Source organism: Hylobates moloch, unplaced genomic scaffold (genome assembly GCF_009828535.3).
Source record: "Hylobates moloch isolate HMO894 unplaced genomic scaffold, HMol_V3 SCAFFOLD_2, whole genome shotgun sequence".
NCBI lineage: Eukaryota > Metazoa > Chordata > Mammalia > Primates > Hylobatidae > Hylobates > Hylobates moloch.
This window is the reverse complement of record NW_026652277.1, coordinates 23852984-23878419: the sequence shown is the minus strand read 5'-3', so window position 1 is coordinate 23878419 and position 25436 is coordinate 23852984. Positions and strand designations below refer to the sequence as shown.

General features: G+C 36.8%; 1 protein-coding gene across 1 annotated transcript in view; it reads right to left on the bottom strand.

Moving 5' to 3' along the window:
- COL25A1 (collagen type XXV alpha 1 chain) overlaps positions 1 to 25436 on the bottom strand; it is a 196065-nt gene that overhangs the window by 70577 nt on the left and 100052 nt on the right. The window contains exons 9-11 of the mRNA XM_058432297.1: positions 8814 to 8867; positions 6847 to 6873; positions 4366 to 4410 (exon numbers count right to left, since the gene is read on the bottom strand). Of these exons, the coding sequence (XP_058288280.1) occupies positions 4366 to 4410; positions 6847 to 6873; positions 8814 to 8867 (126 nt within the window). The remainder of the gene's footprint in view (positions 1 to 4365; positions 4411 to 6846; positions 6874 to 8813; positions 8868 to 25436) is intronic.

Genomic DNA, 25436 nt, shown 5'->3' with positions numbered 1-25436 from the left:
ATGTATCATTCAAGCACAGTTTCCATTTTTGTTTGTGATTATTTTCAAAACAACACTCAGATAATTATATGTGTGTTAATAAGGCACATGTGGATATATGAAGTGAATGTAGTGACTTATTTTTATCAGTCATTAATTCATTCAACAAATACTTATCAAGCACTAATTGTGCACCAGACATATCTATTAATAGATGCTGAGAGCTGGGAGATAACAGTGAACAACGCAGTTACAATCCCTGTCCTTGTCCTGCGTTACGATGATCATTTTCTAATATATGTAGTGCAAAAATATTATTGATGGAAAGCATGAAAGATAATTTATTTTTTTCTTTCTTTCCTTTTTTTTTTTTTGAAATCTGGTGTAGGAAGAGACTGTCATATTTGGAAAATTCTGTGTCACTATGCATGCACAAAAGACACGATAAGCAAATGCATGGCTATCAAAGGAATTATAAAGAGTGCTGTGGAGCATATAGCAGGTGACCTACCTAATCCAAAGGAGAATGAAGGCTGCTCCAGGGAAATGACTTATAAATTAAGTTTACAGTGGACTGAAGAATGAGTAATATTAGAAAGTAGAGAAGTGGTGATGAGGAGTCAGGGGGCAGAGGACAGACAGCAACAGTATTCTAAATTATGGGAATGATGTGTGCTAATTAGGGAAGGCCTGGCACTGATTAGGGTGGGAATGCCCACTGGGATAGGCCTTCAGGTGTGATTTTATGAAAAGAAGACAGTTTGGTTGGCTCCAAATATGATGTGGCTTCTGAAAAGGCTCAGAGGATGCAAGTCAAAGATGCATTTTCATACTTCATACTTCATACATGCATCTTTGCTATGTAGATGTCAAGTATGAAGATGAAGACAGTGTGAATACACATAGGAATGGAAATGGGGGAGAGGGGAGCAAAGAAAAACACAGGTAATGCTAAGAAAGTGAAGGCAGAGCTTTTGAACCAACAGACAGAATTGTGAAGAGTAGAGTGATGTGGCCAAACCATTTAGTGTACAGCACAAATACCCCATTTCGCACAGGGGAAAATAGATAAGGAATCAATTTCTACACTTTTTGGTGGGGTTAACGCTCCAAAGAGTGGGACATAATCCTTCAATAATAACTCTATGCATGAGTAAACTCCCGTCTTTGGCAGATTTATGCTCTTAAACCTACGGTGTACCATGGTTGTTGGCCAGAGTGTGCTGAAGTTGCTGGCCACAGAGAAAACCCAGCCTAGTGGTTTTTATAGTTCCACAGTATTTCCAGATGACCAGTCTGGAAAGGTTTAGATTACTTTACCATCCAAAGGCGCTGAGTTGAATAAAAAGGAAAAAAAAAAAATCCTATTAAAGTCAATCAGTGACGTAATTTACTACATCAATGGCAGAAAAGAAGGATTTTTAAAAATTTTTACATCTTAAACTTGGTAAACGATGAATGAGTTTCACATACTGAACACAAAGGCCATGAGAAGAGTGTTTCCAACATGCTGGAAACAAATTATATGACAGAAGCAGGAAATGTTTAAAAAACACATCAAAAATTATATTCCAATTACAGCATTCTTGGGATAAATGCTACAGGTTGGATTACATATTATACACATTACAGATTCCTATTTACAATCCCCCGTTTAGACCCATTGAAGGTTTATAGAAATGATTTCCGTTTTAACCGAAGCATTTCTTATACTTAATTTCAGCTGACTAATAAAACTTTTTGATAAAAAAAGAATAACAATCTAGTTGATTTCAATTTCCATGTGGGAAGAAAAGCTAATATTTATTGAGAGTTTATTATGTGTGAGTCAGTATGGTAAATGATTTGCATTAATATATAAAATAAGAACAGTATTCCTTTGAGATGGCCTTGGTCTTTTCAAAGAAAAAAGCTGTTTTACCACTGTAAAATTAAATTTCAAAAAATTTAATTTTACAATATGATTAAAGAAACAATTATTGGCCTACATTCAAAAAATGAAACTTTAAAAATACATCTTTTAAGCATAAAATTCTCTACATAAATCCACATAGGCATAGTTCAGACATAGTATAAATTTTTTTCACTTGAAAAAAATTGTCCTCTGCATAGAATATTTCCTTTCTTTTAAGCAGAGGTTGGTAACTATGGCCAAATTCAGTTGGCCACCTGCAAGACCCAGGAGCTAAAAATGGTTTTTAAAAATCAAAATAACAATAATATTTCATGACACATGAAAATTACATGAAATTAAAATTTCAGTGTCCAGAAATAAAGTTTTATTGGAACACAGCCTATCACTTGTTTATGTATTGTCTATGGTTGCTTTCATGCCATAACAACAGAGTTGAGTAGCTGTGACAGAGACCACATGGCCCACAAAATCTAAAATATTTATGTTCTGGCACTTTACTGACTTCTGCTTTTAAGCAAAAACAAGCAAGTTAGATGTAACACCAGGTTTATATATTTAGGGTTTCAAATTTTGACTTTGAGAGTAATCAGGGTATATCACTGGTCTCATTTGTATTAAACAGATTCATGCCATATTTGATTGTAGCATGATACTTAAATTTGGCAGATAAATAAAATGGGCCTACAGCAGCGATACTCAACTGTGGGTGGCTTTGTCCCCAGGTAACGTTTGACAATGCCTGGAGACATGTTTGATTGTCACAACTTGGAGGTGCTATAGGCATCTTGTGAGTAGGGGTCAAAAATGATGCCAAACATCTGAGGGCCCCGTAATAGAGAATTATCTGGCCCCAAATGTCAACAGTGCTGAGGCTGAGAAACACAGATCTATAAGAAACGGAGCCCACTCTAATTTCTAGACTCCTCAAATATGAATATAATTGCTACTTGGTGACATTAATTCATTCCTACCACACACGCCATATTTATATTAATATTTATGAGAAGAAAAAAGATAAATTTCTTTTTATTTTGTGGCTATGTTTTTATGACTAACCATTATCCATCTGTACTGTAATAATTTTCAAAGTGGAATAGTCTTAGTCTCAACTGTAAGGCTAAATAAATAAATTTTCATCACTCAATTACTTAGCTTGATTTAAATTAAAACCCATCTGACTTTATTCTATTTTCAATTTCTTAAAAGATCTTCTTAATCCTTAACACATAGCACAAGTGAAGTATAACATCCTTCCTCTGTCAGAGGTATCTATAAAGTACGAATCCAGGCGAAAGCTATAATGATAGACTGAGGAAAAAGAAGAAGAGAGGAGGCAGAAGACAAGCCACAAGACTACTGCAGTATAAATGCTAATAATGGTTTAAAAGACCCTTTGCCCCAGGACAGAATATGAAGCCTGACAAAATACCCAGATTTAGTGGAATTTGAATTGAGGTAAATTTTCAAGATTGCATTAGAGGGTCTAATCAAGTAACATTAACTTATAATCAAACTTTTCTTTTCCTGTTCTTTTTAAAATTATGATTTCAATGGGTTTGGGGGGGAACAGGTGGTGTTTGGTTACATGGATAAGTTCCTTAATGGCGAGTTCCAAGATTTTGGTGCACCCATCACCCAAGCAGTGTACACTATACCCAATGTGTAGTCTTTTATCCTCACCCCCTTCCCGCACTTTTCCCAAGTCCCCAAAGTCCATTATATCATTCTTATGCCTTATAATCAAACTTTATCTTATTTATTTTTTTTTGAGACGGAGTCTCGCTCTGTCGCCCAGGCTGGAGTGCAGTGGCGCGATCTCGGCTCACTGCAAGCTCCGCCTCCCGGGTTCACACCATTCTCCTGCCTCAGCCTCCCGAGTAGCTGGGACTACAGGCGCCCGCCACCATGCCCAGCTAATTTTTTTGTATTTTTTTAGTAGAGACGGAGTTTCATCATGTTAGCCGGGATGGTCTCGATCTCCTGACCTCGTGATCCACCCGCGTCGGCCTCCCAAAGTGCTGGGATTACAGGCGTGAGCCACCGCGCCCGGCCTCAAACTTTTAAATCTCATTCCAATCCTCTGACGTATTCTCTCCTGAAACTGGTACAAACTGAATCACTTTAGGGCCTCTAGTTTCATATCCCTGCGTATAAAGGGAGCATCCCATTTATACATGAATAAGTGTTTTAATTCCTTGAAAGCCATATTACTGAAAACTTAGCTACACATTTTCTGTAATTTTTGACACATCATTTTACTTTGAAAATATTTTAATTTGTGGATAGGAGCTTGTGGAATAATCACCTTTTATAAATCAAATATTTAAATGTTTTCTAATCTTGGAGAATGATCTCTGACCTTTTCATGTTAAGCAACTCTCACCCATCTCTCTAAAAATCCCCCGTCTTCATAAACTTGAAATATATTTCTTGCTCATATATGTACCCTCTCATATCTTACAAAACTGTACCTTTTCGCCTGTGTCACCTTTGGGGCCGTTCTCTCCAGTGTCTCCCTGAGGAGGGGAAAAAGTGACACATGTAAAATACATTGGTGACATTAAGCAAATAATATTTTTCATTATTTTAAGCTTTCTTTCACAAACACTATATATTAAAATCTGTTGCAAATGCTCTATAGAGATAATGTATTTATACTTGACCAGTCTGTCTGATATCAATAAAAGAAATTTTACTACAACGAACATGGCTGAACAGCTTTAAACTATTCCACAGTATTAACAGAAAACACTTACTTATCTGTCTTCCAATGCCTTATTTGGGCACTTAAAGCCTTCTTAATTCTGTCTGCCCAAAGCTCCACTCAAACAAAGGTTTTCTCCTGACAGTTTCCTGAATATGCCATGGGCCTTACCAACTCTGAGGCCTTCTTCATACCATTCCTGTCACTTGGATCCCTCCCCTCTCTTTCCTTTTCCATCTGTATAAATCCTGCCCTGTCTTCAAGCATATCTCAAAATCTCCAGGGCCTCAAAGTACATGACAGGGCCCTCAAAACCTGTGGACTGAATATTTATTTATCTGGGCCTACATGGTTTTGCATTTGTGAAATGAATGTTTTATGCTTTACTAGAAAAATTTTAAAAATCACAGTTTATGCTTTTTTTGTTGTTATTTTTGAGACTTCCTATGCCTGTTCCCTCACTGACATCTCTTTTCTGCCTACAAAGCAATGCATTAGGGAAATAAAGCATTCGTTTATTATCTTCCTTAAATTCTGAATTCTTCAATATAAGTCTTACAATACGTTATGTGGAAATGTTATGGACTTTGGAGCCAGGGAGACAGACCAGTTCCAGCACCTACTGGGCAAATGAGATTCTTTTTGCATCAGGTTTCTCCTGTGCAATGTAATGGAAAGGATAATTTACACAGTTACAAGAAATAAGTACTACACTGTGTGTAAAGCAACTAGGACAGTATCTGGCACATCATAAACTATTAATGATAACAATGCATTTACTATTCACATATTCCATAGGCTGGAATGCAGTCACTTTTCTATTACTCAAAAAGTTTCTTAAAATAGGACAGAAACTATTGATCATAACTTTCTTGGGAGCGGGGAGAAAGGAAGTTGAGAAGGCAGACTTTCACTTTTTTCTCTGTATTTTGTTTTATTCTTTCAAATAAGCATGAAGTTAGTCTGCCTGGGCATTTGTTTATCGTGACGAATACACTGCGGCAGGCCACAAGAGCCTGGGACACTTTCTCTGATGAATGCCTGGTATGGTGCTGATACTGCTTCTTTTCCCTCCTAATTTCTACACAAAGGAGTCACCCAGTGACTAATTAATTTCAGGTTAATTACCATGAACTGATTGGATGCTAAATAAATGTCCTAGTAATGTGTTATGAGGGATCTTTGATAGGCAGTTGATTTGCATGCTTTTTATAAAATTGCACAAAAATCCCTCTATTACAGAACAAAACAAACAAACCAGCCTTCTTAGTAGGGAAACTGGCTCGGACTAATTGCAAAGTGAAGGGTTTAACTGAGCTGCCCCCTCAGGAAACTGCCCTTTCCACCCACATATTTTGCTCTTCCTCCATTAAATAAATGGTTTTTTTTCTTTACAATGTTGAAAAATAGTTATAATCAAGAATTTTTCTTGATCTTTACATAAACTTCTTTTGGGATTAGAGGTTATAATACTGATTTGTCAGAAAGACCATATCACTTACAAAGAGTATGTTGTAGTAACTTGGTAGTTTCCTACTCAGCATATTCTTCAAACACTATTAAAATAAGTAGCATGAGAACCGGGAAAATAAGTATCACAATATGCAATCAGAGCCTAAAAATAATCAGGACAGGCCCAAGTAAGAAAAAGAGTCTAGGAATAACTTAACACTGTGCTTTTCCTGTTTCTCTTTTTGGTTTTTATGGGAATTCTTTGTGGGCAACCTTCAGATAATTGCTGCAGGTAAACATCTGTATCCCTTTAACCTAGTGACATCAGAAGCAGTAGAGAGAGATGTGGGTGCTTGGAAACGTATTAGAATGGCATTAGCAAGTAGGCAGACCAGATTTTGCAAGCCTAAGGATTTTTGAAACCCATTTGAAAGCCTGACACAGAATGTTTAAATTTGCTCCCATTCTCTTCATTATTAAATATTTGTTCTGAAGGTACATCGGCACCTTTCTCTTTATTTTTTAAAACTTTTTTTAACCCAAATTTTTGTCTATACATAAGAATCACACTATTTCCTCCTTCCACTAATTAACGGTTTGAAAAAACACAGGAGTCATTATATCTATATCTATATATCTATATCTATATCTATCTACCTACCTACCTACCTATTAATCTACCCACCCATCCATCCATCCACCCATCCATTCATGCATACAATTTAGTTTGAGTACTTCTTTGGTATGCTGGTGGTGGGGAGTAGGGAGAGAGAAATACAGGCAGAATCATTCTTACCTTTTCACCTTGTTCTCCAGGTTCTCCCTGAGCAAAAGGACAGAGATTGGGTGACATCAAATCATAAAACATCTAATTTTATTATCATTATTAAACAAAACAGATATTGAGCTTACTAGGTAAATTATGCATGACACTTTCTATTTTGACTACATGTAGTTGCTGTATGAAAACAAATGATAAAATGAGTTTCCTGGAGAATTTGAGTATGAATATCAATTATCAAATGTAATCTTAATTTTTTGCTTTTATAGCACTAAAGAAATGTATTTGAAGATTATCATCCAGAAACTGGCTTTTGGAGCACTAAGGAGAATGATGGTGTGACAATTCAATATCTTGAGAGGCTTCTTAGCCTACAATTTTTCATTCTGCTTAAACTCAGAGTTAATAAGGTGGACTAGCATGTTTTTCTGAAAATCCTTTTATTCAAAGCGTTCCCTGGTTCATAGATCATTTCAAGGGTCTAGGGTGCCAGGGTAGTTACCCAATCTGTGTTGCCCTAACATGATCACAAACAGTCCTAATCTTGAACCCCTTACAATGTCATAAACTCTCTTTAGGTTCTGGTAAAGAGCATACTCCAGATCAGGTATATTTTAGGAGGCACCTTAAGGAAAGACACTAGAATGGGGCAAAATTGAAGTGAGTTTAGGAATGATGTCCTTACTCAAAATGATGACCTGGATAGCATGAGGACTAACATGCAAAATGGTGCCCTGAAGAGAATCTCATTTTCACTTTACCCAGGAAAGGACAGAGGTTGGAGCAGGAGAGTAGGAGTCCTAAAGTAAATCATATACATTATGATAATAGTTTCCTATGAAAAGCTTGAGTGAATGTTGCCATAAGATCAGACCGCTTTGGAAAAAAAATGAAATAAGGCAATTATTGTATTTTTTAAAATTTATAACCCACTGCAAAAGTCAGTTTGGAAGCAAGACTCTTTTCTCTGGAACTCAACCTGACCCTTTGGCTTTCTGCATTTCTGGTCACCTTCACTGCTCAACACCCATCCTGATGGTCGCTAGGCAACACCAGAATAGCACTGTGAACATGCATTAAGCATTAACTCCCATTGTTTGGCTTTTTAGCATGGAGAAAGAGAGAGAAGAAGACAGGAAAACAGCTAGAGTCCCAGAAGGAATATTTTCTTTCCTCTCCTGCAGGACAAAGAACAGGTCTATAAATTTAAGGTCTGTCCTAGGCGTCTGTCAATAGCAAATGATCTGTAAAATCAGCTGACAGGCATCTGTGGGTACGAATACACACCAGCACAGCTGATGGGATTAAACATTAGTTTTGTACTTCAAGGGATGTTCACTCATCAAAGGATTTGGGATTTGGCTGCCTGCTTGATTTAAACTAAATTGTCTCCAATCTTTTTATGTTTAACTGATTCAATTTTTTTTAAGAAACAAAGAAAACTTGGAATAAAAAAAATCTTCATTACATTTTTTCCCTATTTAGTAATTCAGACTACATCCATTTTTAAATTTTAAACATCTTTATTCTGCCTTCATCTGATTAACTGGTTATGTTGTGTAAGAGTTGGAGGTGGCCAAATCTTGGGGAAAAGCCATAGTGAATGTCATCTTTAGTAAGCCATGTAAATATAAAATTTTTAGGCAATATGGACATGACCTATGTTTTCACGTACCCATTAAGTGGTAAAATGACAACAGCCATATTGGAAACATAGGCCTACTCATGTTATTTAAGTATCTCAGAATAAAGATGTTAGATGATCACATCCCATTTATTTTTCTGCATTTAATACTAATGAGAATCACAAATATAATTAATTCATTAGTAACAAAGTTCTATACTGTAGCATATTATACTATTCACAAAATACCCATTTAAGTGCAACTGGTGAGGTTGTTAAAAATTGTATTAAATAATAGCTTACAATTTCCTGACAATTCATGTGTCAAATGATTCTGCTTGGCTTTATTTGTACTAACCTTTGGTCCTGGTATTCCATTCTGTCCTACTGCTCCAGGCAACCCGGGCTCACCCTCAAAATAGAAAAATAGATACTACTAAGTAAAATAGACAAAATCAACACATTACATGGATCATTAGAGGAGACAGCCATCTAATAATTCTCTAGAAATAGATAAAGAATAAGTGACTATTAGTTTAAATTCAAGTTAGCTTCCATGGTCCAAAATGCTGCATGTAATGAAGCAAGGATGCGATGGGGTTAATTTCCTTTGTTCAGTCTTCTCATCATTAAGAAAACTGAGGCAACTTATCAGTGGAAATTAACATCTAGCATGTTGCTGGCTACATTGTGAACATCAAATAAGTACTTTTTGAATGAGTAAAAGACATCTGAAAATACAAGACTCTCCTGGCAAAAAACTTTTAAGTGATTAATCAGCTCAAAAAAAGGAAGAATAAATCATTCTGTTCTCACATTAGACTTAAATGAACATTTACAAACCTAAATCTTGAAGAACATACACATCTTTGAACACCTACTTAATTCATTTAGACACATTTGACACAAAAGTAAACATTAAAAATAGCTTTGGTTTTTCTTTCCAATTTCATTATAAAAATAAGTAGAATAAAACATTCAGACTTACGGATCTCATCGTCATATTGAATGATAGGCTTTTGGGCAAAAGATGATGGCTATTAGGCTAGAAAAATTTCCTATTTCAGAAAGATGATGATGTCTACCAGTCTTTCAAGACTCTGAACCAGCAATTGTTTTCCAAAGAGACAAAGCTCCCTGAAGTGCCCAGAAACAAGGAAAAGATACTTTGGACCCTTATGCTTCTATGTGGCTCACACTTACAGCAATTAGAATTCTGTTCTCATTTTAAACCATTCTGAAAGCCCTTCACTGTGTGCCCCAATTACTGGACAACTTTCTTCTTTCCATTGAGGCTAGTAAAGTTGCTCCTTCGTTGATTTTTTAAAAACAGACTTTATTGTTAGAGCAGTTTTAGGTTCACTGCAAACTTAATTGATTTTTGAGAATGTTTTCTAAGTCACCTGGAGGGCAAGAATTCTGTCACTTTTATATTTGTGTTCTCAGCGTCAAAAACATGTATATTAATAATAATAGTAACATTTCTTAAGTGCCAGGATCTTTATATTCATTGACTCAATTCTCACAAATTCCTATGAGGTAGGTACTATTTTTATCTCTATTTTACAGGCAAAGAAACTAAGGCAGAGAGAAGTTAAGTAATTTGTCCAGATTTACATAACTATAGTCAGGGCTTGAAACTTCATGGTTTAAGAAGGTATGCTCTTAACACCATGTTACACTGATAAGTGAATGAATGTATCTAGGAATTGGGAGAGAGTAGATGATGAATATTTCTATCTTAATTATTATTTGGTTTATAGTCCCACTTATAAATGACTGCCAGAATGTGTAGAAACCTGAATTAAATATAACCTACATAGAGATGATTTTTTAATATCTACCAGATAAACTAAGCAATGTGAAGCTTGTAGTGTCTAGAATAGCGAAAAGCATTTTACTATTATAATGGATTATTAAAATTGCTAAAGTCTTAACCTCCTGCAAAAAAATTCTGCTTCCTATATAAAGTCACACTGTAATTGTAACTCTTGCACTTTCCTTGGTAAAATGGGAAAAAAATTTTGACTTAGAATAATGATGGTCATTATGGGAAGATTTTGATATGCCATTTGTACATAACAAAGGATAAAAACTTGGAAACAGAATACACCCTGAAAAAGGAGTATCATTTACTGTGCAACCAGAAAAAGACCTATGGAGTCTGCTTGCTTCAAAGAATCCACAACAGGAAGCACTAATATCATAACTCATGGTTTAATGCAAATAAGAGATGCCGCCAGGAAACAATGCAAACATCGTTTAGACTTTCAAAGAATAACCATGGTAGCCAGAGTTTTTTTTTTTTTTAAATGGTTGAGCCCCTGGAACCGGACAAAATTCATGCTGAGATTTTGAAGCAAGGAAGAGAAATGTTGCTTAGGTATCTGCATAACATTCTCCTTAATATATGAACATTGAGGGACGAAGGCTTGATCTCCTTTTTTTCTTTGATTTTTTATATTGCTAATCTTTAACATAAAAGGCAGCAAAAAATTGTACTTGTAATCCCCATCGCTCTATAATAATTGTTTTCATTTTGTCCTGTCTCTTTCTGGTCTTTGTTATTTACAGTTACATATTTTCAAGCAATTGTAAACATATTGCATAGCTTGATGTTCTGATTTTTTAAATCTTTATATGCACATTTGTTTTCACACAGTATTTGTGAATACTGTCTTGTGAATAGTGTAATCATCTATCAAAGTCAGGTGTGACCACTTGTTTAATCAGTCCCACATTGTGGAATACTCGTGTTCTTCCAATTTTTACTATTAAAGATAAACTAAAATAAATACCTCTGTAAATATACTCATATTTTTCTGTCAAATAATTTAATTATGATAAATTATCTAAACTTGTTTTATTAGTCAATGGAAACATTTTATGGCACTAACTGCATATTTCTAAATTGCTTTCTGAAAGAGTTCTGAGTTTTATTTGCTTTTATAGGCACTTCAGAAAAATTTTATAGGCATTGCTTTTATAGGCATCCACTCTGTGTTACTTTTTCACAACTTTTTACAACAATGGTTTTTCACAGCAGCATTGAATATCACAATTTTAATTATTTTTGTGGCTATTTTAATAAGCACAAATGAGAGCTTACTGTTGTTCAGTTTTAAATTTTTCACTTGTAAGCTTAAATATTTTCTGGTGGGCTCATAATTTAAGTAGGTATTCACAAAATTTTACAGCTGAAAAGTGAATAAAGCTAGAGGATAAAATGACTGATAGCATTTTACCCTTATAAGAGTTACATCAAGAAACACATACTCCAAGTTAGATTAAAGGACCACAGAGCATTCTGTTATTGTCCACACTTAGTTTCCCAGGTTCTGTGAAAAGAATATAAACGATAAACCACTGTACAAGTCTGAGTTTCATAGCCAAGCTATAGGAATCTGTAGGTGCTGATTATTCAACTAACAGTGAAAATTTACTATACGTTCTACTGTGGACTGAGTGTTTCCTGAGACATAAAGATGAAATAGACATGACAGGTGCCTGTGCCCAAAGAGCTTATTTTTGAGTGGGGGAAATATATACATATATATGTGTATATATATATACACACATATACACATACACATTAGGTGGCATCTAATTGAGTTCATGAAACAATTTTGGGGGCAAAGTTTTCTTACACTTCATGAAGTAAGAAGCATAATAAATAGAAATCAACAAGAAGTCTTGCTGAGGAATAAAGCATACATCTTATATTGTATTAATGTAGTATTTCAATATATAAGGACAAAAATTATTATCATGAGTCCTCTAAATAAAGTTGTAATGATGTTACACTATTACATAATAGTGAACATGTACATATACAGAAAAATATATCAGAAAGGTACAAACAAAAAAATGGGAACCAGGTTGTGTGTGTCTATGTGGGAGGGGGGAGCTGGTCTCATGTTTGTTGCATAATGTATCCATCTATTTCTGAACACATTTCATCCTTAAAACACTGAGGGCATTCCATAGATGGTAATAAAGAAAAACGGCAGCTAACATCTTAACCACAGGTAGATTAATGGGGTTTTGTCTACTATACTTTAAATTTAAAGGCTATTCCCAGTATGACTATTCCAAAATGGCCATTTCCATTTTAAGCTGAAAACAAGTTGGACTGACTTTTAAGAAGGATGGCTTGCTGCTTTCATTTTTTTTTAAAAAAACAACTCTTTTAGAACTCTAATGTAAAACATCACTCAAGGCCATAACAATTATTTCAGGTTCTGTCATTCAAGGGCAACTTGAATGAATAGTTAAGGATAAAAAGAAATGCGGTTTTCTTACGAATATTGAGTGCTCAAAGGAAGTAGGTCATCTAGCAGTAATATTGCTCATCATCACTTCAATCACGATAGTCTTCCTTTCTGGAAATTGGAATGAGAATGGAATGGACCTATACCTTATACCTGGAAAATGAGCAGATTTTAAACCTGTGTTGTCCAATTGGTACCACTAGCCACAGGCAGCTATGGAGCAATGGAAATGTGGCTAGTCCTAATGGAGATGGATGTAAGTGCAAAATACAATTTTAAAGATTTAGTAGGAAAAAAATGTAAAATATCTCACTAAAAATGTGAATATTATTATTCTTGAAATATTAATTCATATCATGTTAAAATGATAATTTTGAATAGATATTGAGTTTAAAAACTACATTATTAAAAATAATATTACTTGTTTCTTTTTACCTTTTTTCAATGTGGTTAACAGAAAATTAAAAATTACATACGCAGTTTGTATTTGAGGTTTGCATTATATTTATGTTTCTATTGAGCATTGGTTTAAACTCTAAAATTATTTAATTATTAGAAGACATCATGAACCAAAAGCCTTTAAAATCAAGGAAGGAGTACTATCAGTATTAAAGCAAGTCAACATACAGCAAGGCTTCAGAATGGAGACTCCACTCCATTGTATATGCAGTTAAAATGCACCAGAGAACTCTGCCAAGCTGGAGCAGTATGTGGGGGGTGGAGAGACTAGAAGCAAGCTCTGGCTCAGGACAGAGTGGCTTTTGGAGGGTCCAGGAGATCAAGTTCTTGTGTGTTACATGGCACAGCCACAGCCGGTCTCTGTACTGTCTGTACGGTAAGCCAGTGGTTAGAGGCTGACTCTAAGGACCAACTAACGGAGTTCTTTGCCACCCACCAGCTTCCAACATTCTCTTAAAAGCAAGCCAGGCAAAGAGCTCCTTCATTCAGTTCTCTGCAAGCCTGTCCCATCTCATTCAGAATAAGAGCCGACATCCTTACAATGGCCCCAGCCCCACATGATCTGACCCCTGCTGCTCCTCTGACCTCCCTTCTGCTGCCCCCTCACATACTCCAGCCACACTGAACCGCGGCCCCACCTTGCTCCAGTGTGGAAAGCAGCCACCTGACCAGGGCCTTTGCATCTGGGCGCTCTCTAACAGACCTCCTATGTTTTTTCCTTGGATAGCCATAGGATTGCTCTCTCACCTCCTTTAACTTTGGATCAAATATCCCCTTACTACAGGGGTTACCCCTGAGTTCCCCCCACTCCCCTAACCACAGCACCACTCCCTATAAAGGTATATGCCTGTGCCTTTCTCTATTATACCAACTGCCGCCTAAGATGCAACTTTGTGTTTCTTTTCTGTCTCCTGCCATTAGGACTTTCAGGTTTAGCAAACAAAAATATAGGAGACTGAGTTAAATTTAAATTTCAGAAAAATAATGAGTCATATTTTAGTTAAATATATTCCAAATATTAAATGGGACATAGCCATATTAGAAATTCTCAATTGGTATGTGTAATTCAAATTTAATAGGGCATCTTATATTTTATCTGACAACCATATTTTCCACTCCCACATCCCCATCACCACTGGTCTATGAGCTCCTTGGGCAGAGGACTTGGTCTATTTTGCTCATTACTCTTTCACAGTGCCTATTAAAACCACTCACACATAATAGCTGTTCAGTACATCAGTGTTAGAGGAATGAATGAATATAGGAGAATCAAATGCATTAAGCCTACATGAAGATGTGAAGCACTGAACAGGCCAGGTAGAAAACGAGACAGCAAGGCTGCCCAACTGGGAGTTTGGAAAATAATATAACTGTCATGGCAAGAGATGGCTCTGTCTCAGGCACCGCAAGGCAGCCATCACGGGAAAAGAGAAGGGAGCAAGGAAAAGATGGGAGAAATGTTAATCCTGCAGTGGCACACCTCCAAGTCATGCTCAGGTCAGTCCAAATCACTGGGATTGAAGGACACAGGCACAGCATGGGGTGGAGTGAAGCGAGATGAGTGTGAGTTAGAAGAGGAGTCTGTGAAGGGCAGGGTGACAGGAATGAGAACTTTAATGGCTTCCAAGAAAAACCCTCCAGGACTCTGTTGGGGGAAGAGTGTTTACCTAGAGGACTAAAGGCTCCAACAATTCAGCCTGTGGGTCCAGAGCCTGGGGCACTGTCGACATTTCCATGTACTGCTCATCTCTTCTGTCTGCTTCTTCTTCCTTCACCCCCAGTGCCTCAGATGAGGGGCGAGAAGTAGCTGGGACGATGCTGGTTCTATAAATTTTCATGTCATCTAAAGTTCCCCAAAGACCCTCTCAGAATTTACACAAGTGTCATCATTTACTCCATGAACTCACTAACATCTGCTTTTCCCTAAGCAGAAGCACTCACAAAACAGTGAAATATTTCAGTGAAAGGAGCCAAGCCAGTCATTCTTAACAGAGGAAGAAACACATTCAGAGAGAGGAAGTAACTTTTCCAGAGACAAAGAGCCACAAAGAGGTAGATGTGAGATTAAAACCCAGGTCTTCTGATTCCTCATCTTGTGTTTCTTCTATTCAAGCAGCTTGTGTCTAAAAATCTCATTCAATTTTATCGTTTCTTTTCTGTTTAATTTTCACATAAAATAGTAAAGTGGCTTTAGGACACTAATACCAGCCTAATACCGTAATACCAGCTGTTCCACATAATAGCTGTTCAGTACATTGGTGTTAGATGTACTGAACTTCCAGTTCTGACAAAGAACAATTTGCTTATGCTTCCATGGGGCTGTTTTTCTCTTGTAAAGTGTGTGGGGCTGAATCAAATATTTGCTTTCTTCCAACTCTAAAGGAGTAAGATTTATTATTATTACTAGTTGTTGTTGTTGCTCCTCTTGTTGTTGGACTAAAGACGTTACCTGGTCATTCTTTATTTCTTAGAGATCTGACTAAATTTGGCTCAAGTCTAAGACTTGCTTTTTCCAGCCCCCTGCTCAAGCCTTGCATCTATACTTGTCTCTGCTTTGCCCCATACCAATTCAGGTGGTTCAGTCAATTCTTCACCAGTTTCCTCAAGAATTCCTCTCTGCAGGCATTTTGTGAATTCAAGATTCACCATTTGGTACTCTCAGGAAGGCGTCATCACGGAGCTGAGTCTGTCTTCATCTTACTGGCTTCTCCTCTCTCCCTCTTCCACCTCACTGTCCTCTTTCTTTCCTCCCTCCTAGAACATCCTAGGAAATCGGCTTCTCTCTCTGTGTAGCAGTTCAGCAGTCTTTAGCTCCTACTTGCATCCCCAATCCCTAATTCTTTTTCTTTATCATTCCTGGAAGCAGAGGAAGCTGTGTAACACGCAAAAGTAAAAAGAGAAAACCCCTAGCCTGGACAATTAGGTTTGCTTATGCATCAGAGAACTGGCATCCCTACTGCGTTATCTAAACAGCAAACTCCCTCCCTAAAATTAGAACCGCGTAACCACCCAGTGGGTTCATCTTGCCCGCTGCCCAGACAGAGCCAATTTATCAAGACAAGGGAATTGCAACGTAGAAAGAGTAATTCACACAGAGGCGGCTGTGCAGGGGACCAGAGTTTTATTATTACTCAAATCAGTCTCCCCAAACTCTCGGAGATCAGAGTTTTTAAGGATAATTTGGTGGGTAGGGGGCCAGTGAATTGGAAGTGCTGATTGGTTGGCTCAGAGATGATATCATAGGGAGTGGAAGCTGTTCTCTTACGCTAAGTCAGTTCCTGGGTGGGGGCCACAGAACCAGTTGGCAGGTCGAGGTGGGGCCATCCGGTTAGAAATGCAAAACCCTGAAAAGACATCTCAAAAGGCCAATCTTAGGTTCACAATAGTGTTGTAAGTTGCAAATCTTATGACCTCCAGAATAACAGCTGGTAACATTTAGTATTCCAGCCCCTCTGCTCCTTACTTGGTGGCTGGTGGCCTGTCATTCATTTTACAGGAACAGTTTAGCTTTTGGGAAGGGCTGTTATTTAAACAATAACTAAAATCCAAGACTAGTTCAACCTACGCCCAGGAATGGACAAGGACAGTTTAGAGGTTAAAAGCAAGATGGAGTTGGCTAAGTCTGTATCTTTCACTGTCACAATTTCCTTAGTTATAATTTTGCAAAGGCAGTTTCAATCTCTTCGTCCACACTGGTAATGTGAACACTGACTAGCAGAAAAGTAGACAAGTGTATCAGCCAGGAACTTAATACAAATACCCTCTTTCAGGTAATTTGCTGAAATGGGACTTAAACTGTTTAATAACTAAATTTAACCTGGTGACCAAACCTTCCCTATGCTTTTTTAAAAATTAAAAATATCTAAAAATGATAAATAAGAAAACATGATAGTTGTATCGATAATATAACAGTATGAGGTGTTTCAGAAATAAGTCTGCTGGTTAACACTTTTAATTTTAGATTTTCATACTGTTCATGTAGACAGAAATATCTACAATACAATTTGAACAAAGGAAATGTAATGCAGAGAGATAGAAGTTTGGGGGCATCACGAAAGATCGCTAAATTGACTTTATTTGGGTGAAATTTACATAAATGAGAGGAATTATTTGCCTTGAGGACACTCACAAAATCTGAAGGTCTAAGCAGGAGTATGCATGGTCACACAGATGTCTTCCCCATTCCACTCCCTGCCTGATAATTTCCTCCTTTCTCTTCCCATCCTCTTTGTCTCTCCAGCCCTAGTTCTCTCTAGGAAGTGCCTTGGGGATTACATATGAACACCACAGCCTCCAAGCCCTGTTCATAGCTCCTCGTCAACAGTGCTCCATGGCCACCCATGGGCTTAGGGGTGCATGTGCCAGCAGTATGGTCCACTCTCTCTGAATACAGATCTGGGGAGGGCCCATTACTAACACTGGAAGCTGACTCAAGACAGATGAGGCAGGAACTCTTGGCTTCCAGGTACCTGAGACATGATCTGGAAGTGGGAAGACAGGGCTATGGGCAGGCAAGTCTCCTTGGCCCTATGGACTCCTCACTTGTGAGGAGGGTGATACCACAAGACGCACAAAGGAGGCTTAGAAGAGGGGCGCTGCTCGCCTGCATCCAAGAGAAGCACTACCCAGTATCCCCTTTTAAAATAACATGAAAGGTGCAAAAGTGAGCCTAAACCAGCCAGAGAGCATAATGCCACAGAGGGTTCTCTGTTCTGATATAAAAATATTGTCCTCAATGTGTACTCTTATGGGGGAAAAAGATTAAGAATAAAAGCTTACAGGTTAGGAATATGAAATATCCAAATGGATGAAGGGGGTCATATGAAGTGAGTTTCTTAGGGCTGGGAAAAGTCAGATACAGCAGTTTTTCAGCTCCCTTCTGTTACAAGAATCTCTTCTAAATTAGACAATTAGTGTTTATTACAACTTTCCATTGGACTGGGACCACGAGAAAAGAAGTTTCAGCAGTAGTGGCCAGTCCTCATCTGACATTCCCCTGCTAAGAGGTTGAGGAAAAGACCTCTCTATCTACGTGTCTCCAGTCAGAAAGGAGCTCAACAGAGTTTTTGGATATTTTGGGAAAGACACTCTTTCACCCTCTGAATGTAGATGGCGCCAGGAGTGACTGGCAGCCATGTTACAACCGAGAGGAAAGCGGGAACTAGGTTGACAGCAGTAACATGGAAGACAGGCCAAGAGATGAAGGAACCTGGGTTCTTAGTGATGAAGTTTAGTTGTCAGAACAAAGCCAAGCTGAAGACTGCATTAGCACTGGACTTTCAAGCTCATGTGACTTAAGGAAATACCTTTCTTTTTTCACCTGGTTCCCTTAAATTTCCATGACTTGTAACATAATGTGTCCTTGAAAATATATCCATTTTTAAAGTTTTAAAACCCAGCTAATTCCTTATTTCCTAAAGTACAGTTCTTAAAGATACTGTGTATAGTTTCAATGATAAATTATTCTTTCTCTTGGAAAGAGAATGTGTTTAATTATTAATAGAAATTTTAAATGTTTATGTCCACGTGGAGAAATTCTAAAGGTCAATGAAGAGAATGAGATAATACTTCTTACTGATACTCACTTGGACACCTAAGAGGTTTCTGAATCATGGAGGTATTAATGCCTCCAATTCAAAGAGGAAAACAATCTACCCTTATTTAACAGTCTTTTAATAGATAGTTATATGTATTACTTCCTTTATCTGATTAAACTTAGAGGTAAACATTATAATCCCTATTTGAAAAACGAGGAAACTAAGGCTCAGAGAAGGTAAGCAATTTGTCCAAGGTCATACAAACACTGAGCGGCAAAGCTAGGATTTTCTGAATTTAAAAATCCACACTCTCGACCACTACTATGCAGTGGAAGCATACTGCCCGGCTTTTAAGCTCTACTCTGCCACTAACACCTGGGTGACCTTGGGCTTCTTTTATTCTTTCTGCACCTCAGTTTCCTCATTAAGAAAATGGAGATGATCATAGTGCCTATTTCATAGAATTGCTATGAGGACTAAATGAGCTAAGATGCCTATAACATTTAGGATGCTCAGCAGTTAATAAACACTGGATACATTTTAGTAATTATGATACACTGCTTCTATTCTCTGCACTAGGCAGAGAAGACAGAGAAGAGGATCCTGAAAGGAATTAAGTTTCTCATAAATTAAACCCACTGATGCTGTCTCACAGTTGGATCATGGCTACCCCTTGGCAATGTGGCCTGTTGTCAAATAAATGGAACGGAGTAGATGTCACCTGTTATGGTTTTGACAATAAATTATTACATTGCAGCCTTATTTTTAATACAAATTTCCAAATCAAGAGACCTAATGATACAAAAACAGGGTGTGCGGTTTATGTTGATTTAATATTTTAGTGGTCAGAAATTTTAAGGGAAAGCTGTCCATGATGAATACAAAATCCTACAGTGATCAATGATATCAATAATACGGTATTTTAGGAACAGAATTCTAAGACCAAGGTTATCTGTAGTATAAATTTTAAGTATTGCAACATGGTGATAGCTTCTCTTCTTTTGCCAACTCCTGTTTACACTGGGAACCTCACCGAAAGTCTCCGATTCAGCCCTCTGCACCAGGCCAGGGAGCCCTGTGCTTTTCTGTTATAATACTTCACAGTATTCTAATTTAAAAATCTATAGATTTTTCATATAATTGTTCATTTAATCCCCCTACTATCCATTAGCCTAGAAATTCCATGAGGCAGAGACAGCTGTAAACTCAGTGTTCAGTTGGTGCCTCACACTTAGTGAAGGCTAAATAAATATTTGTTGAATGAATGATCGAGGAAATTAACAAGTTAATCAATGGGTACATTTAAGGAAATTTCTTTAAAAAGCTTTTCCCAATTATGGATACAATTTAATCAGATGTAATATGTCAGTATTTTTGTGATTTCTTCTATAAAATGCAGTGTCTTTTACATTAAAATAGAAAATAGTGGATTTCATGACGCCATAATTCATTAATAAACATTTGCTTCGCTGTTTTTTTTTTTGTTTTGCAACAGCAAGTGAGGAGCTTTACTTCCTCAGCTACCCCTTTCTCTCAGCAATCCCAATCCTTCAACTGTTTATTCTTCCTTCTCCCAATATTTTCATTTTCTAGAATAATAACTGGCATCAAACTTTATAGTAACATGCCTAAATAAAGTCGGGAGAAAGTGGTTTTAAAGAAAATCTTACTTATTTTATTTCAAGCCAGCAGGAAAAAACTTCCTTCAACTAACTTTTTGTTTTCCCCTAAAGAAACCCAAAAATAATTACATGAAGAAAAGAAATATCTTGTGTTCTGCTTAACAAGTAAAACTGAGTGAAAAATGTCTTTAAGAGTAGAGTAGGCTTGTGTATAAAAATGGCTGAGAATGTATAAATCATTCTCAGGAATGGATGAAGTGATCTGACTTTATGAAATATCTGTAACAGGAAATGATGGTGCTTCTTTTAGAAGAAAGCATTCATGCTCTTACTGTAGTTACTAGAGGAAAATGGTCATGTACTCTTGGAATTCTGATCTATACAATTATTAAATATGTTAAAAACTGAAAAATTAAAAAATATAATTCTCACTTTTAACACAAAAAAGATTGAATTGTTGTAAGATACTTTCCTTGAACTATTAACTAATCTGGAATCATCAATCTATCACTTAATTTAGTCTCAATATCTTTTCTTAAAGTTTAGCATTAGAAAGTCATACATATATTGCATAATAAATTACTGGGTAAATTCTGCTAAAGGAAAATTTTAAGCTGATTAACTAGAAAACAAAAACAAGCCCTACAACATATTGAAAACTTTCAGGAATGTAGGTAGCAATAAATATATAAATAAATAACAAAAAAACTGTGTTTAGTGTTTATAGTAAGTGAATGGGGGATAAAAAATATTGGATTTATTGTATCGTCCACTGCATAGACTTGAATCAATGGCTTAAGCTTTGAAAGTCTGAGAGCTTCAATTTATCTATTTTCTAAATATACTTACAATACAAATGCCATTAAAAATATGCTGTGAAGATTAATGTCAGTGAAGAACTGTGTTACCCATGTATGAGATAAAAAGGAATTTCAAATGTCATAACTATAAACTAATTAAAATTTAATGTTACTTAAAAATCACATAGCTATTTGTGATGGATTCATAGGTGACACACTAATATCAATTTTTAAATTTATGTTATATTTGAAGTTTTATAAATAACAATAAACTCTAGAAAGCACTTAAAATTGCACAAATCAAGATCATCTGATATTTATCTTTTGCTTTGGAAACAATCCCTGTGACTCTGCAGGCCTCAGAAAAATTCTAACTTGCATAGACAAAAAAAATTTCATTTTAATTCTGAAAATCTTCAACATTATTTTTATAGTAATCAGGAGACAAGGATGTGAATTAAGAGGAGCAAAAATGGGACTTTGTCTGGACTCTTCCTGTCTCTAGCTCCTTTTTTTTTTTTTTTTTTTTTTTTAAGACGGAGTTTTGCTCTTGTTGCCCAGGCTGGAATGCAATAGCGTGATCTTGGCTCACTTGCAACCTCTGCCTCCAGAGTTCTCCTGCCTCAGCATCCCGAGTAGCTGGGATTACAGGCATGCACCACCATGCCCCGCTAATTTTGTATTTTTAGTAGAGATGGGGTTTCTCCATGTTGGTCAGGCTGGTCTCAAACTCCCGACCTCAGGTGATCCACCCGTCTCGGCATCCCAAATTGTTGGGATTACAGGCGTGAGACACCACACCCGACCTCCAGCTCCTCTTTCATGGCATTTGCACAGTGTTGGGCACTAATTGCTATTCAAATAAATTGTCATAGTGATTATTTGTTCTTATGGATGCTAAGAAAGATGAAAATCAGGAAAAAGTAGACAAATGCAGAGTTTTAATAACACCTTTTAACAGTTCAGATTTTTTAAAAGTGACATATAAGTATATAAACAAAAATTGTAGACAGCAATCTATTTTGCCAAAAAATTATTCACTTTAAAAACATTGTTCTACCATAAAATTATTTTAAATAGCTCATATTTCTCCAGAGTATTTGAAGTAGGAACTAATTGACCAATATTCAAATATACATCACTTCATGTATGTGTGTGTGTGTGTTTGCGTGCATGCACTCATGCACATGTGTGTAGTGGGGGAAAGAATAAATTACGAAGGACAAATAAAATGTTAATTATATGTTTAAACCAACAAGATCTTCAGGAGAATTATATTATTTTTGTGTTCAATATAATTAGCCAAAGAAGAAATAGATAACATTTTATATTTTTAGGTAGGATTTGCATTAGATCTGCCCTAACTGCTTGGTTGGTGGAAAGAAGTCCAAATTATGAAAACATCAGCTTTCAGAATTGGGAACAGAGGATGCCAAAAGCTGGTTGCATTGGAAACAAGACATGGGGATGGGGGAATTTTTGTGTACTAATAGTATCTCTGAGAAACTTACGAGATAAATTGGTACAGCTTCTGCTCTCATTTTACAAATGAAGCCCCTTTGAATGCAGAGAAAAAAAGGGATCCGGCTGGGCACGGTGGCTCACGCTTGTAATCCCAGCACTTTGGGAGGCCGAGGCGGGTGGATCACGAGGTCAGGAGATCGAGACTACGGTGAAACCCCGTCTCTACTAAAAAGTACAAAAAATTAGCCGGGCGTGGTGGCGGGCGCCTGTAGTCCCAGCTACTCGGAGAGGCTGAGGCAGGAGAACGTCGTGAACCCGGGAGGCGGAGCTTGCAGTGAGCCGAGATTGCGCCACTGCACTCCAGCCTGGGCAACAGAGCGAGAGTCCGTCTCAAAAAAAAAAAAAAGAAAAAAGGGATCCTTCAAAGGCTACACAAGAGGTGAAAGAGCACAGAGTGTTCTGATGCCAGGACAGGGCTCCTACATCAGCCTACTGGTGACTGTGCTTTCATAATAATGTGAAACAAGTGTTTCTCTTTCTTATATCTATAGCAGTGACATTCCAACTACCGAATCCTTGAGAGCTGGGCCCTTAGTCCTTAGGGTCAGGGAGACAGCCAGGGGGTAGAGAACACATTCTACCTCTATGTGTAATTCTGCATATTCATTTTCTCTCTATGAGGAATTCAACTGGCTTTTCCTCCCTGCTTGAATGTAAGTCTAAGGCTCATTTGCTGAACCTTTTTGTTTTTTTTGAGACAGGGTCTCACTATGTTGCCCACACTGGAGTGCACTGGCATGATCATGGCTCACTGTAACTTTGAACTCCTGGGCTCAAGCGATCCTCCCGCCTTGGCCTCCCAAAAGTGTTGGGATTACAAGCATGAGCCACTGTGCCCAGCCTGCTGAAATTCTTAAGGCATGAGAATACTACTAGAGATACTTGACAACATTCATTGGGCATCAATTACATAATATTCACTTTAGATATGTTGTCTAATTAATACTACAAGGTCTGTCTCTATATTGTACACTGGAACCTTAGAAAGGTTAAGTCATTGGCCCAAATGAGGACATAGAGCATTCTCTCTCAGATGCAGGGACCACGCACTTTTCTCTGTATCACACTGCCTCCTACTTTTCACAGAAGGATGTTCTGTAGCCCTTCATGGGTTGTGATGCCAGAAGGGGCAAGATTGGAGTCTAATGCCATGCCACTGCATAAGCAGTCCTTTCTAATACAATCAGAGGAACTGAAAGACCATTACAAAAATAAATATTCAGATTAGCAATCAAGGTGATCAAAATGTAAAAGATAATGTGTAGGAAAAACGTCACACCAAGTTTATGTGCTAAGGCCATCACCTATTTTGCCAACCTGAATGCATGGACAATGTTCTATGGGAAACAAAGCATTTTTGTCTTCTTTTTCTCTTTCTCTCTCTCTTTTTTTTTTTTAAATAGAGACAGGGTTTCACCATGTTGCCCAGGTTGGTCTCTAGCTCCTGAGCTTAGGCAATCCTCCTGCCTTAGCCTCTAAAAATGCTGGGATTATTGGCATGGGCCACCTTGCCTGGCCAGCGTTTTCTTAAAATGGTATACTTTTCTTTCTTTTTTTCAAACATAAGAAAAGAATTTTTATTCCCTAGTTTTTATTTGCCATATTTCTTACTTTTCTCTTTTTAAGAGATAGGATCTCACTATGGTGCCCAAGCTGGACTCCAGCAATCCTTCTGCCTGAGCGCCGCCCTGCCCAAGTAGCTGGATATTACTTGCCATATTTCTGATGGCTTAGAAATTATATCCTCCTCTAACCACTGTCTGAAAACTTTTCTAAGTATCAAAAGTAATCTTTTGGAAAAAGCAAAATTGTAATGGAGAAGAAAATGTTTTCTCAAGACAATTTAAGGATATTGAGGTGCTCTTACTAAAACAAAATTATTATGTCATTGTAATCTCCTTTCTTAGAAAAACAAATTCTAGAGTTCAAGACTCCAGAAAAACAAAGTCTAGAGTTCAAGAAATTTGTACCCTAAAACTTAAAGTATAATAATAATAATAAAAATAATAAAATAAAATAAAAAAACAAATTCTAGAGTTCATTTCATATGCTCTAAGTATGTAAAATTATTACTCTATCGACAACTTTGGTTTTACTCTCTAAGTGACCTGCTGTTTCAGTGAAGGAGACTCGTGTTTTTTACACTTTCTTTTCCTAAAAATGATATAGCAAATATTACAAATGTTAAGTAATTACTAGACCTAACAGAAGTTCCATACCATACACAAAGCTTTAGGTTCAATTCTCTGAAGGAGGGAAAACAAATTTAAATTACATTTTGCTGATACCTTCATAAAAGTGTGAAATCATTTCGTTTCCCTGGGTTTTACAGAAAACACTTTTCAAATGCCACAAGGATGTATAACAAGACATAAAACTGCAAATATTAACTGTCTATTTCCTTGAAATATAATTTAAATTTGGTGACTAGGACAAGGAAATGTCACATTCCTTTCTCTTGCTAAGGAAATTGCATATTTCCTTAGCAAAAATAAAGAATATGCAGTCTTCAAAAGAGAATATGTGACAGTTTTAAAGTTGTTTTGTTTCATGTTAAAAGTTTCTATAAATTTTCATGATTGTGTCAAAGTTCAAAAATGAAAAGAAACAAAGAAGAAAAAGGAAAACATTATTAACCTTAGGCATACAAGTTTTGTTTTTCGCCAATGTCAAAAACAACATATATGCCATATCTGTATTTTGTTCTGTCTAAATGTTATCTTAAGTTATATAATTTTCAAATCCATCTGAGAATGAATACAGTTTTA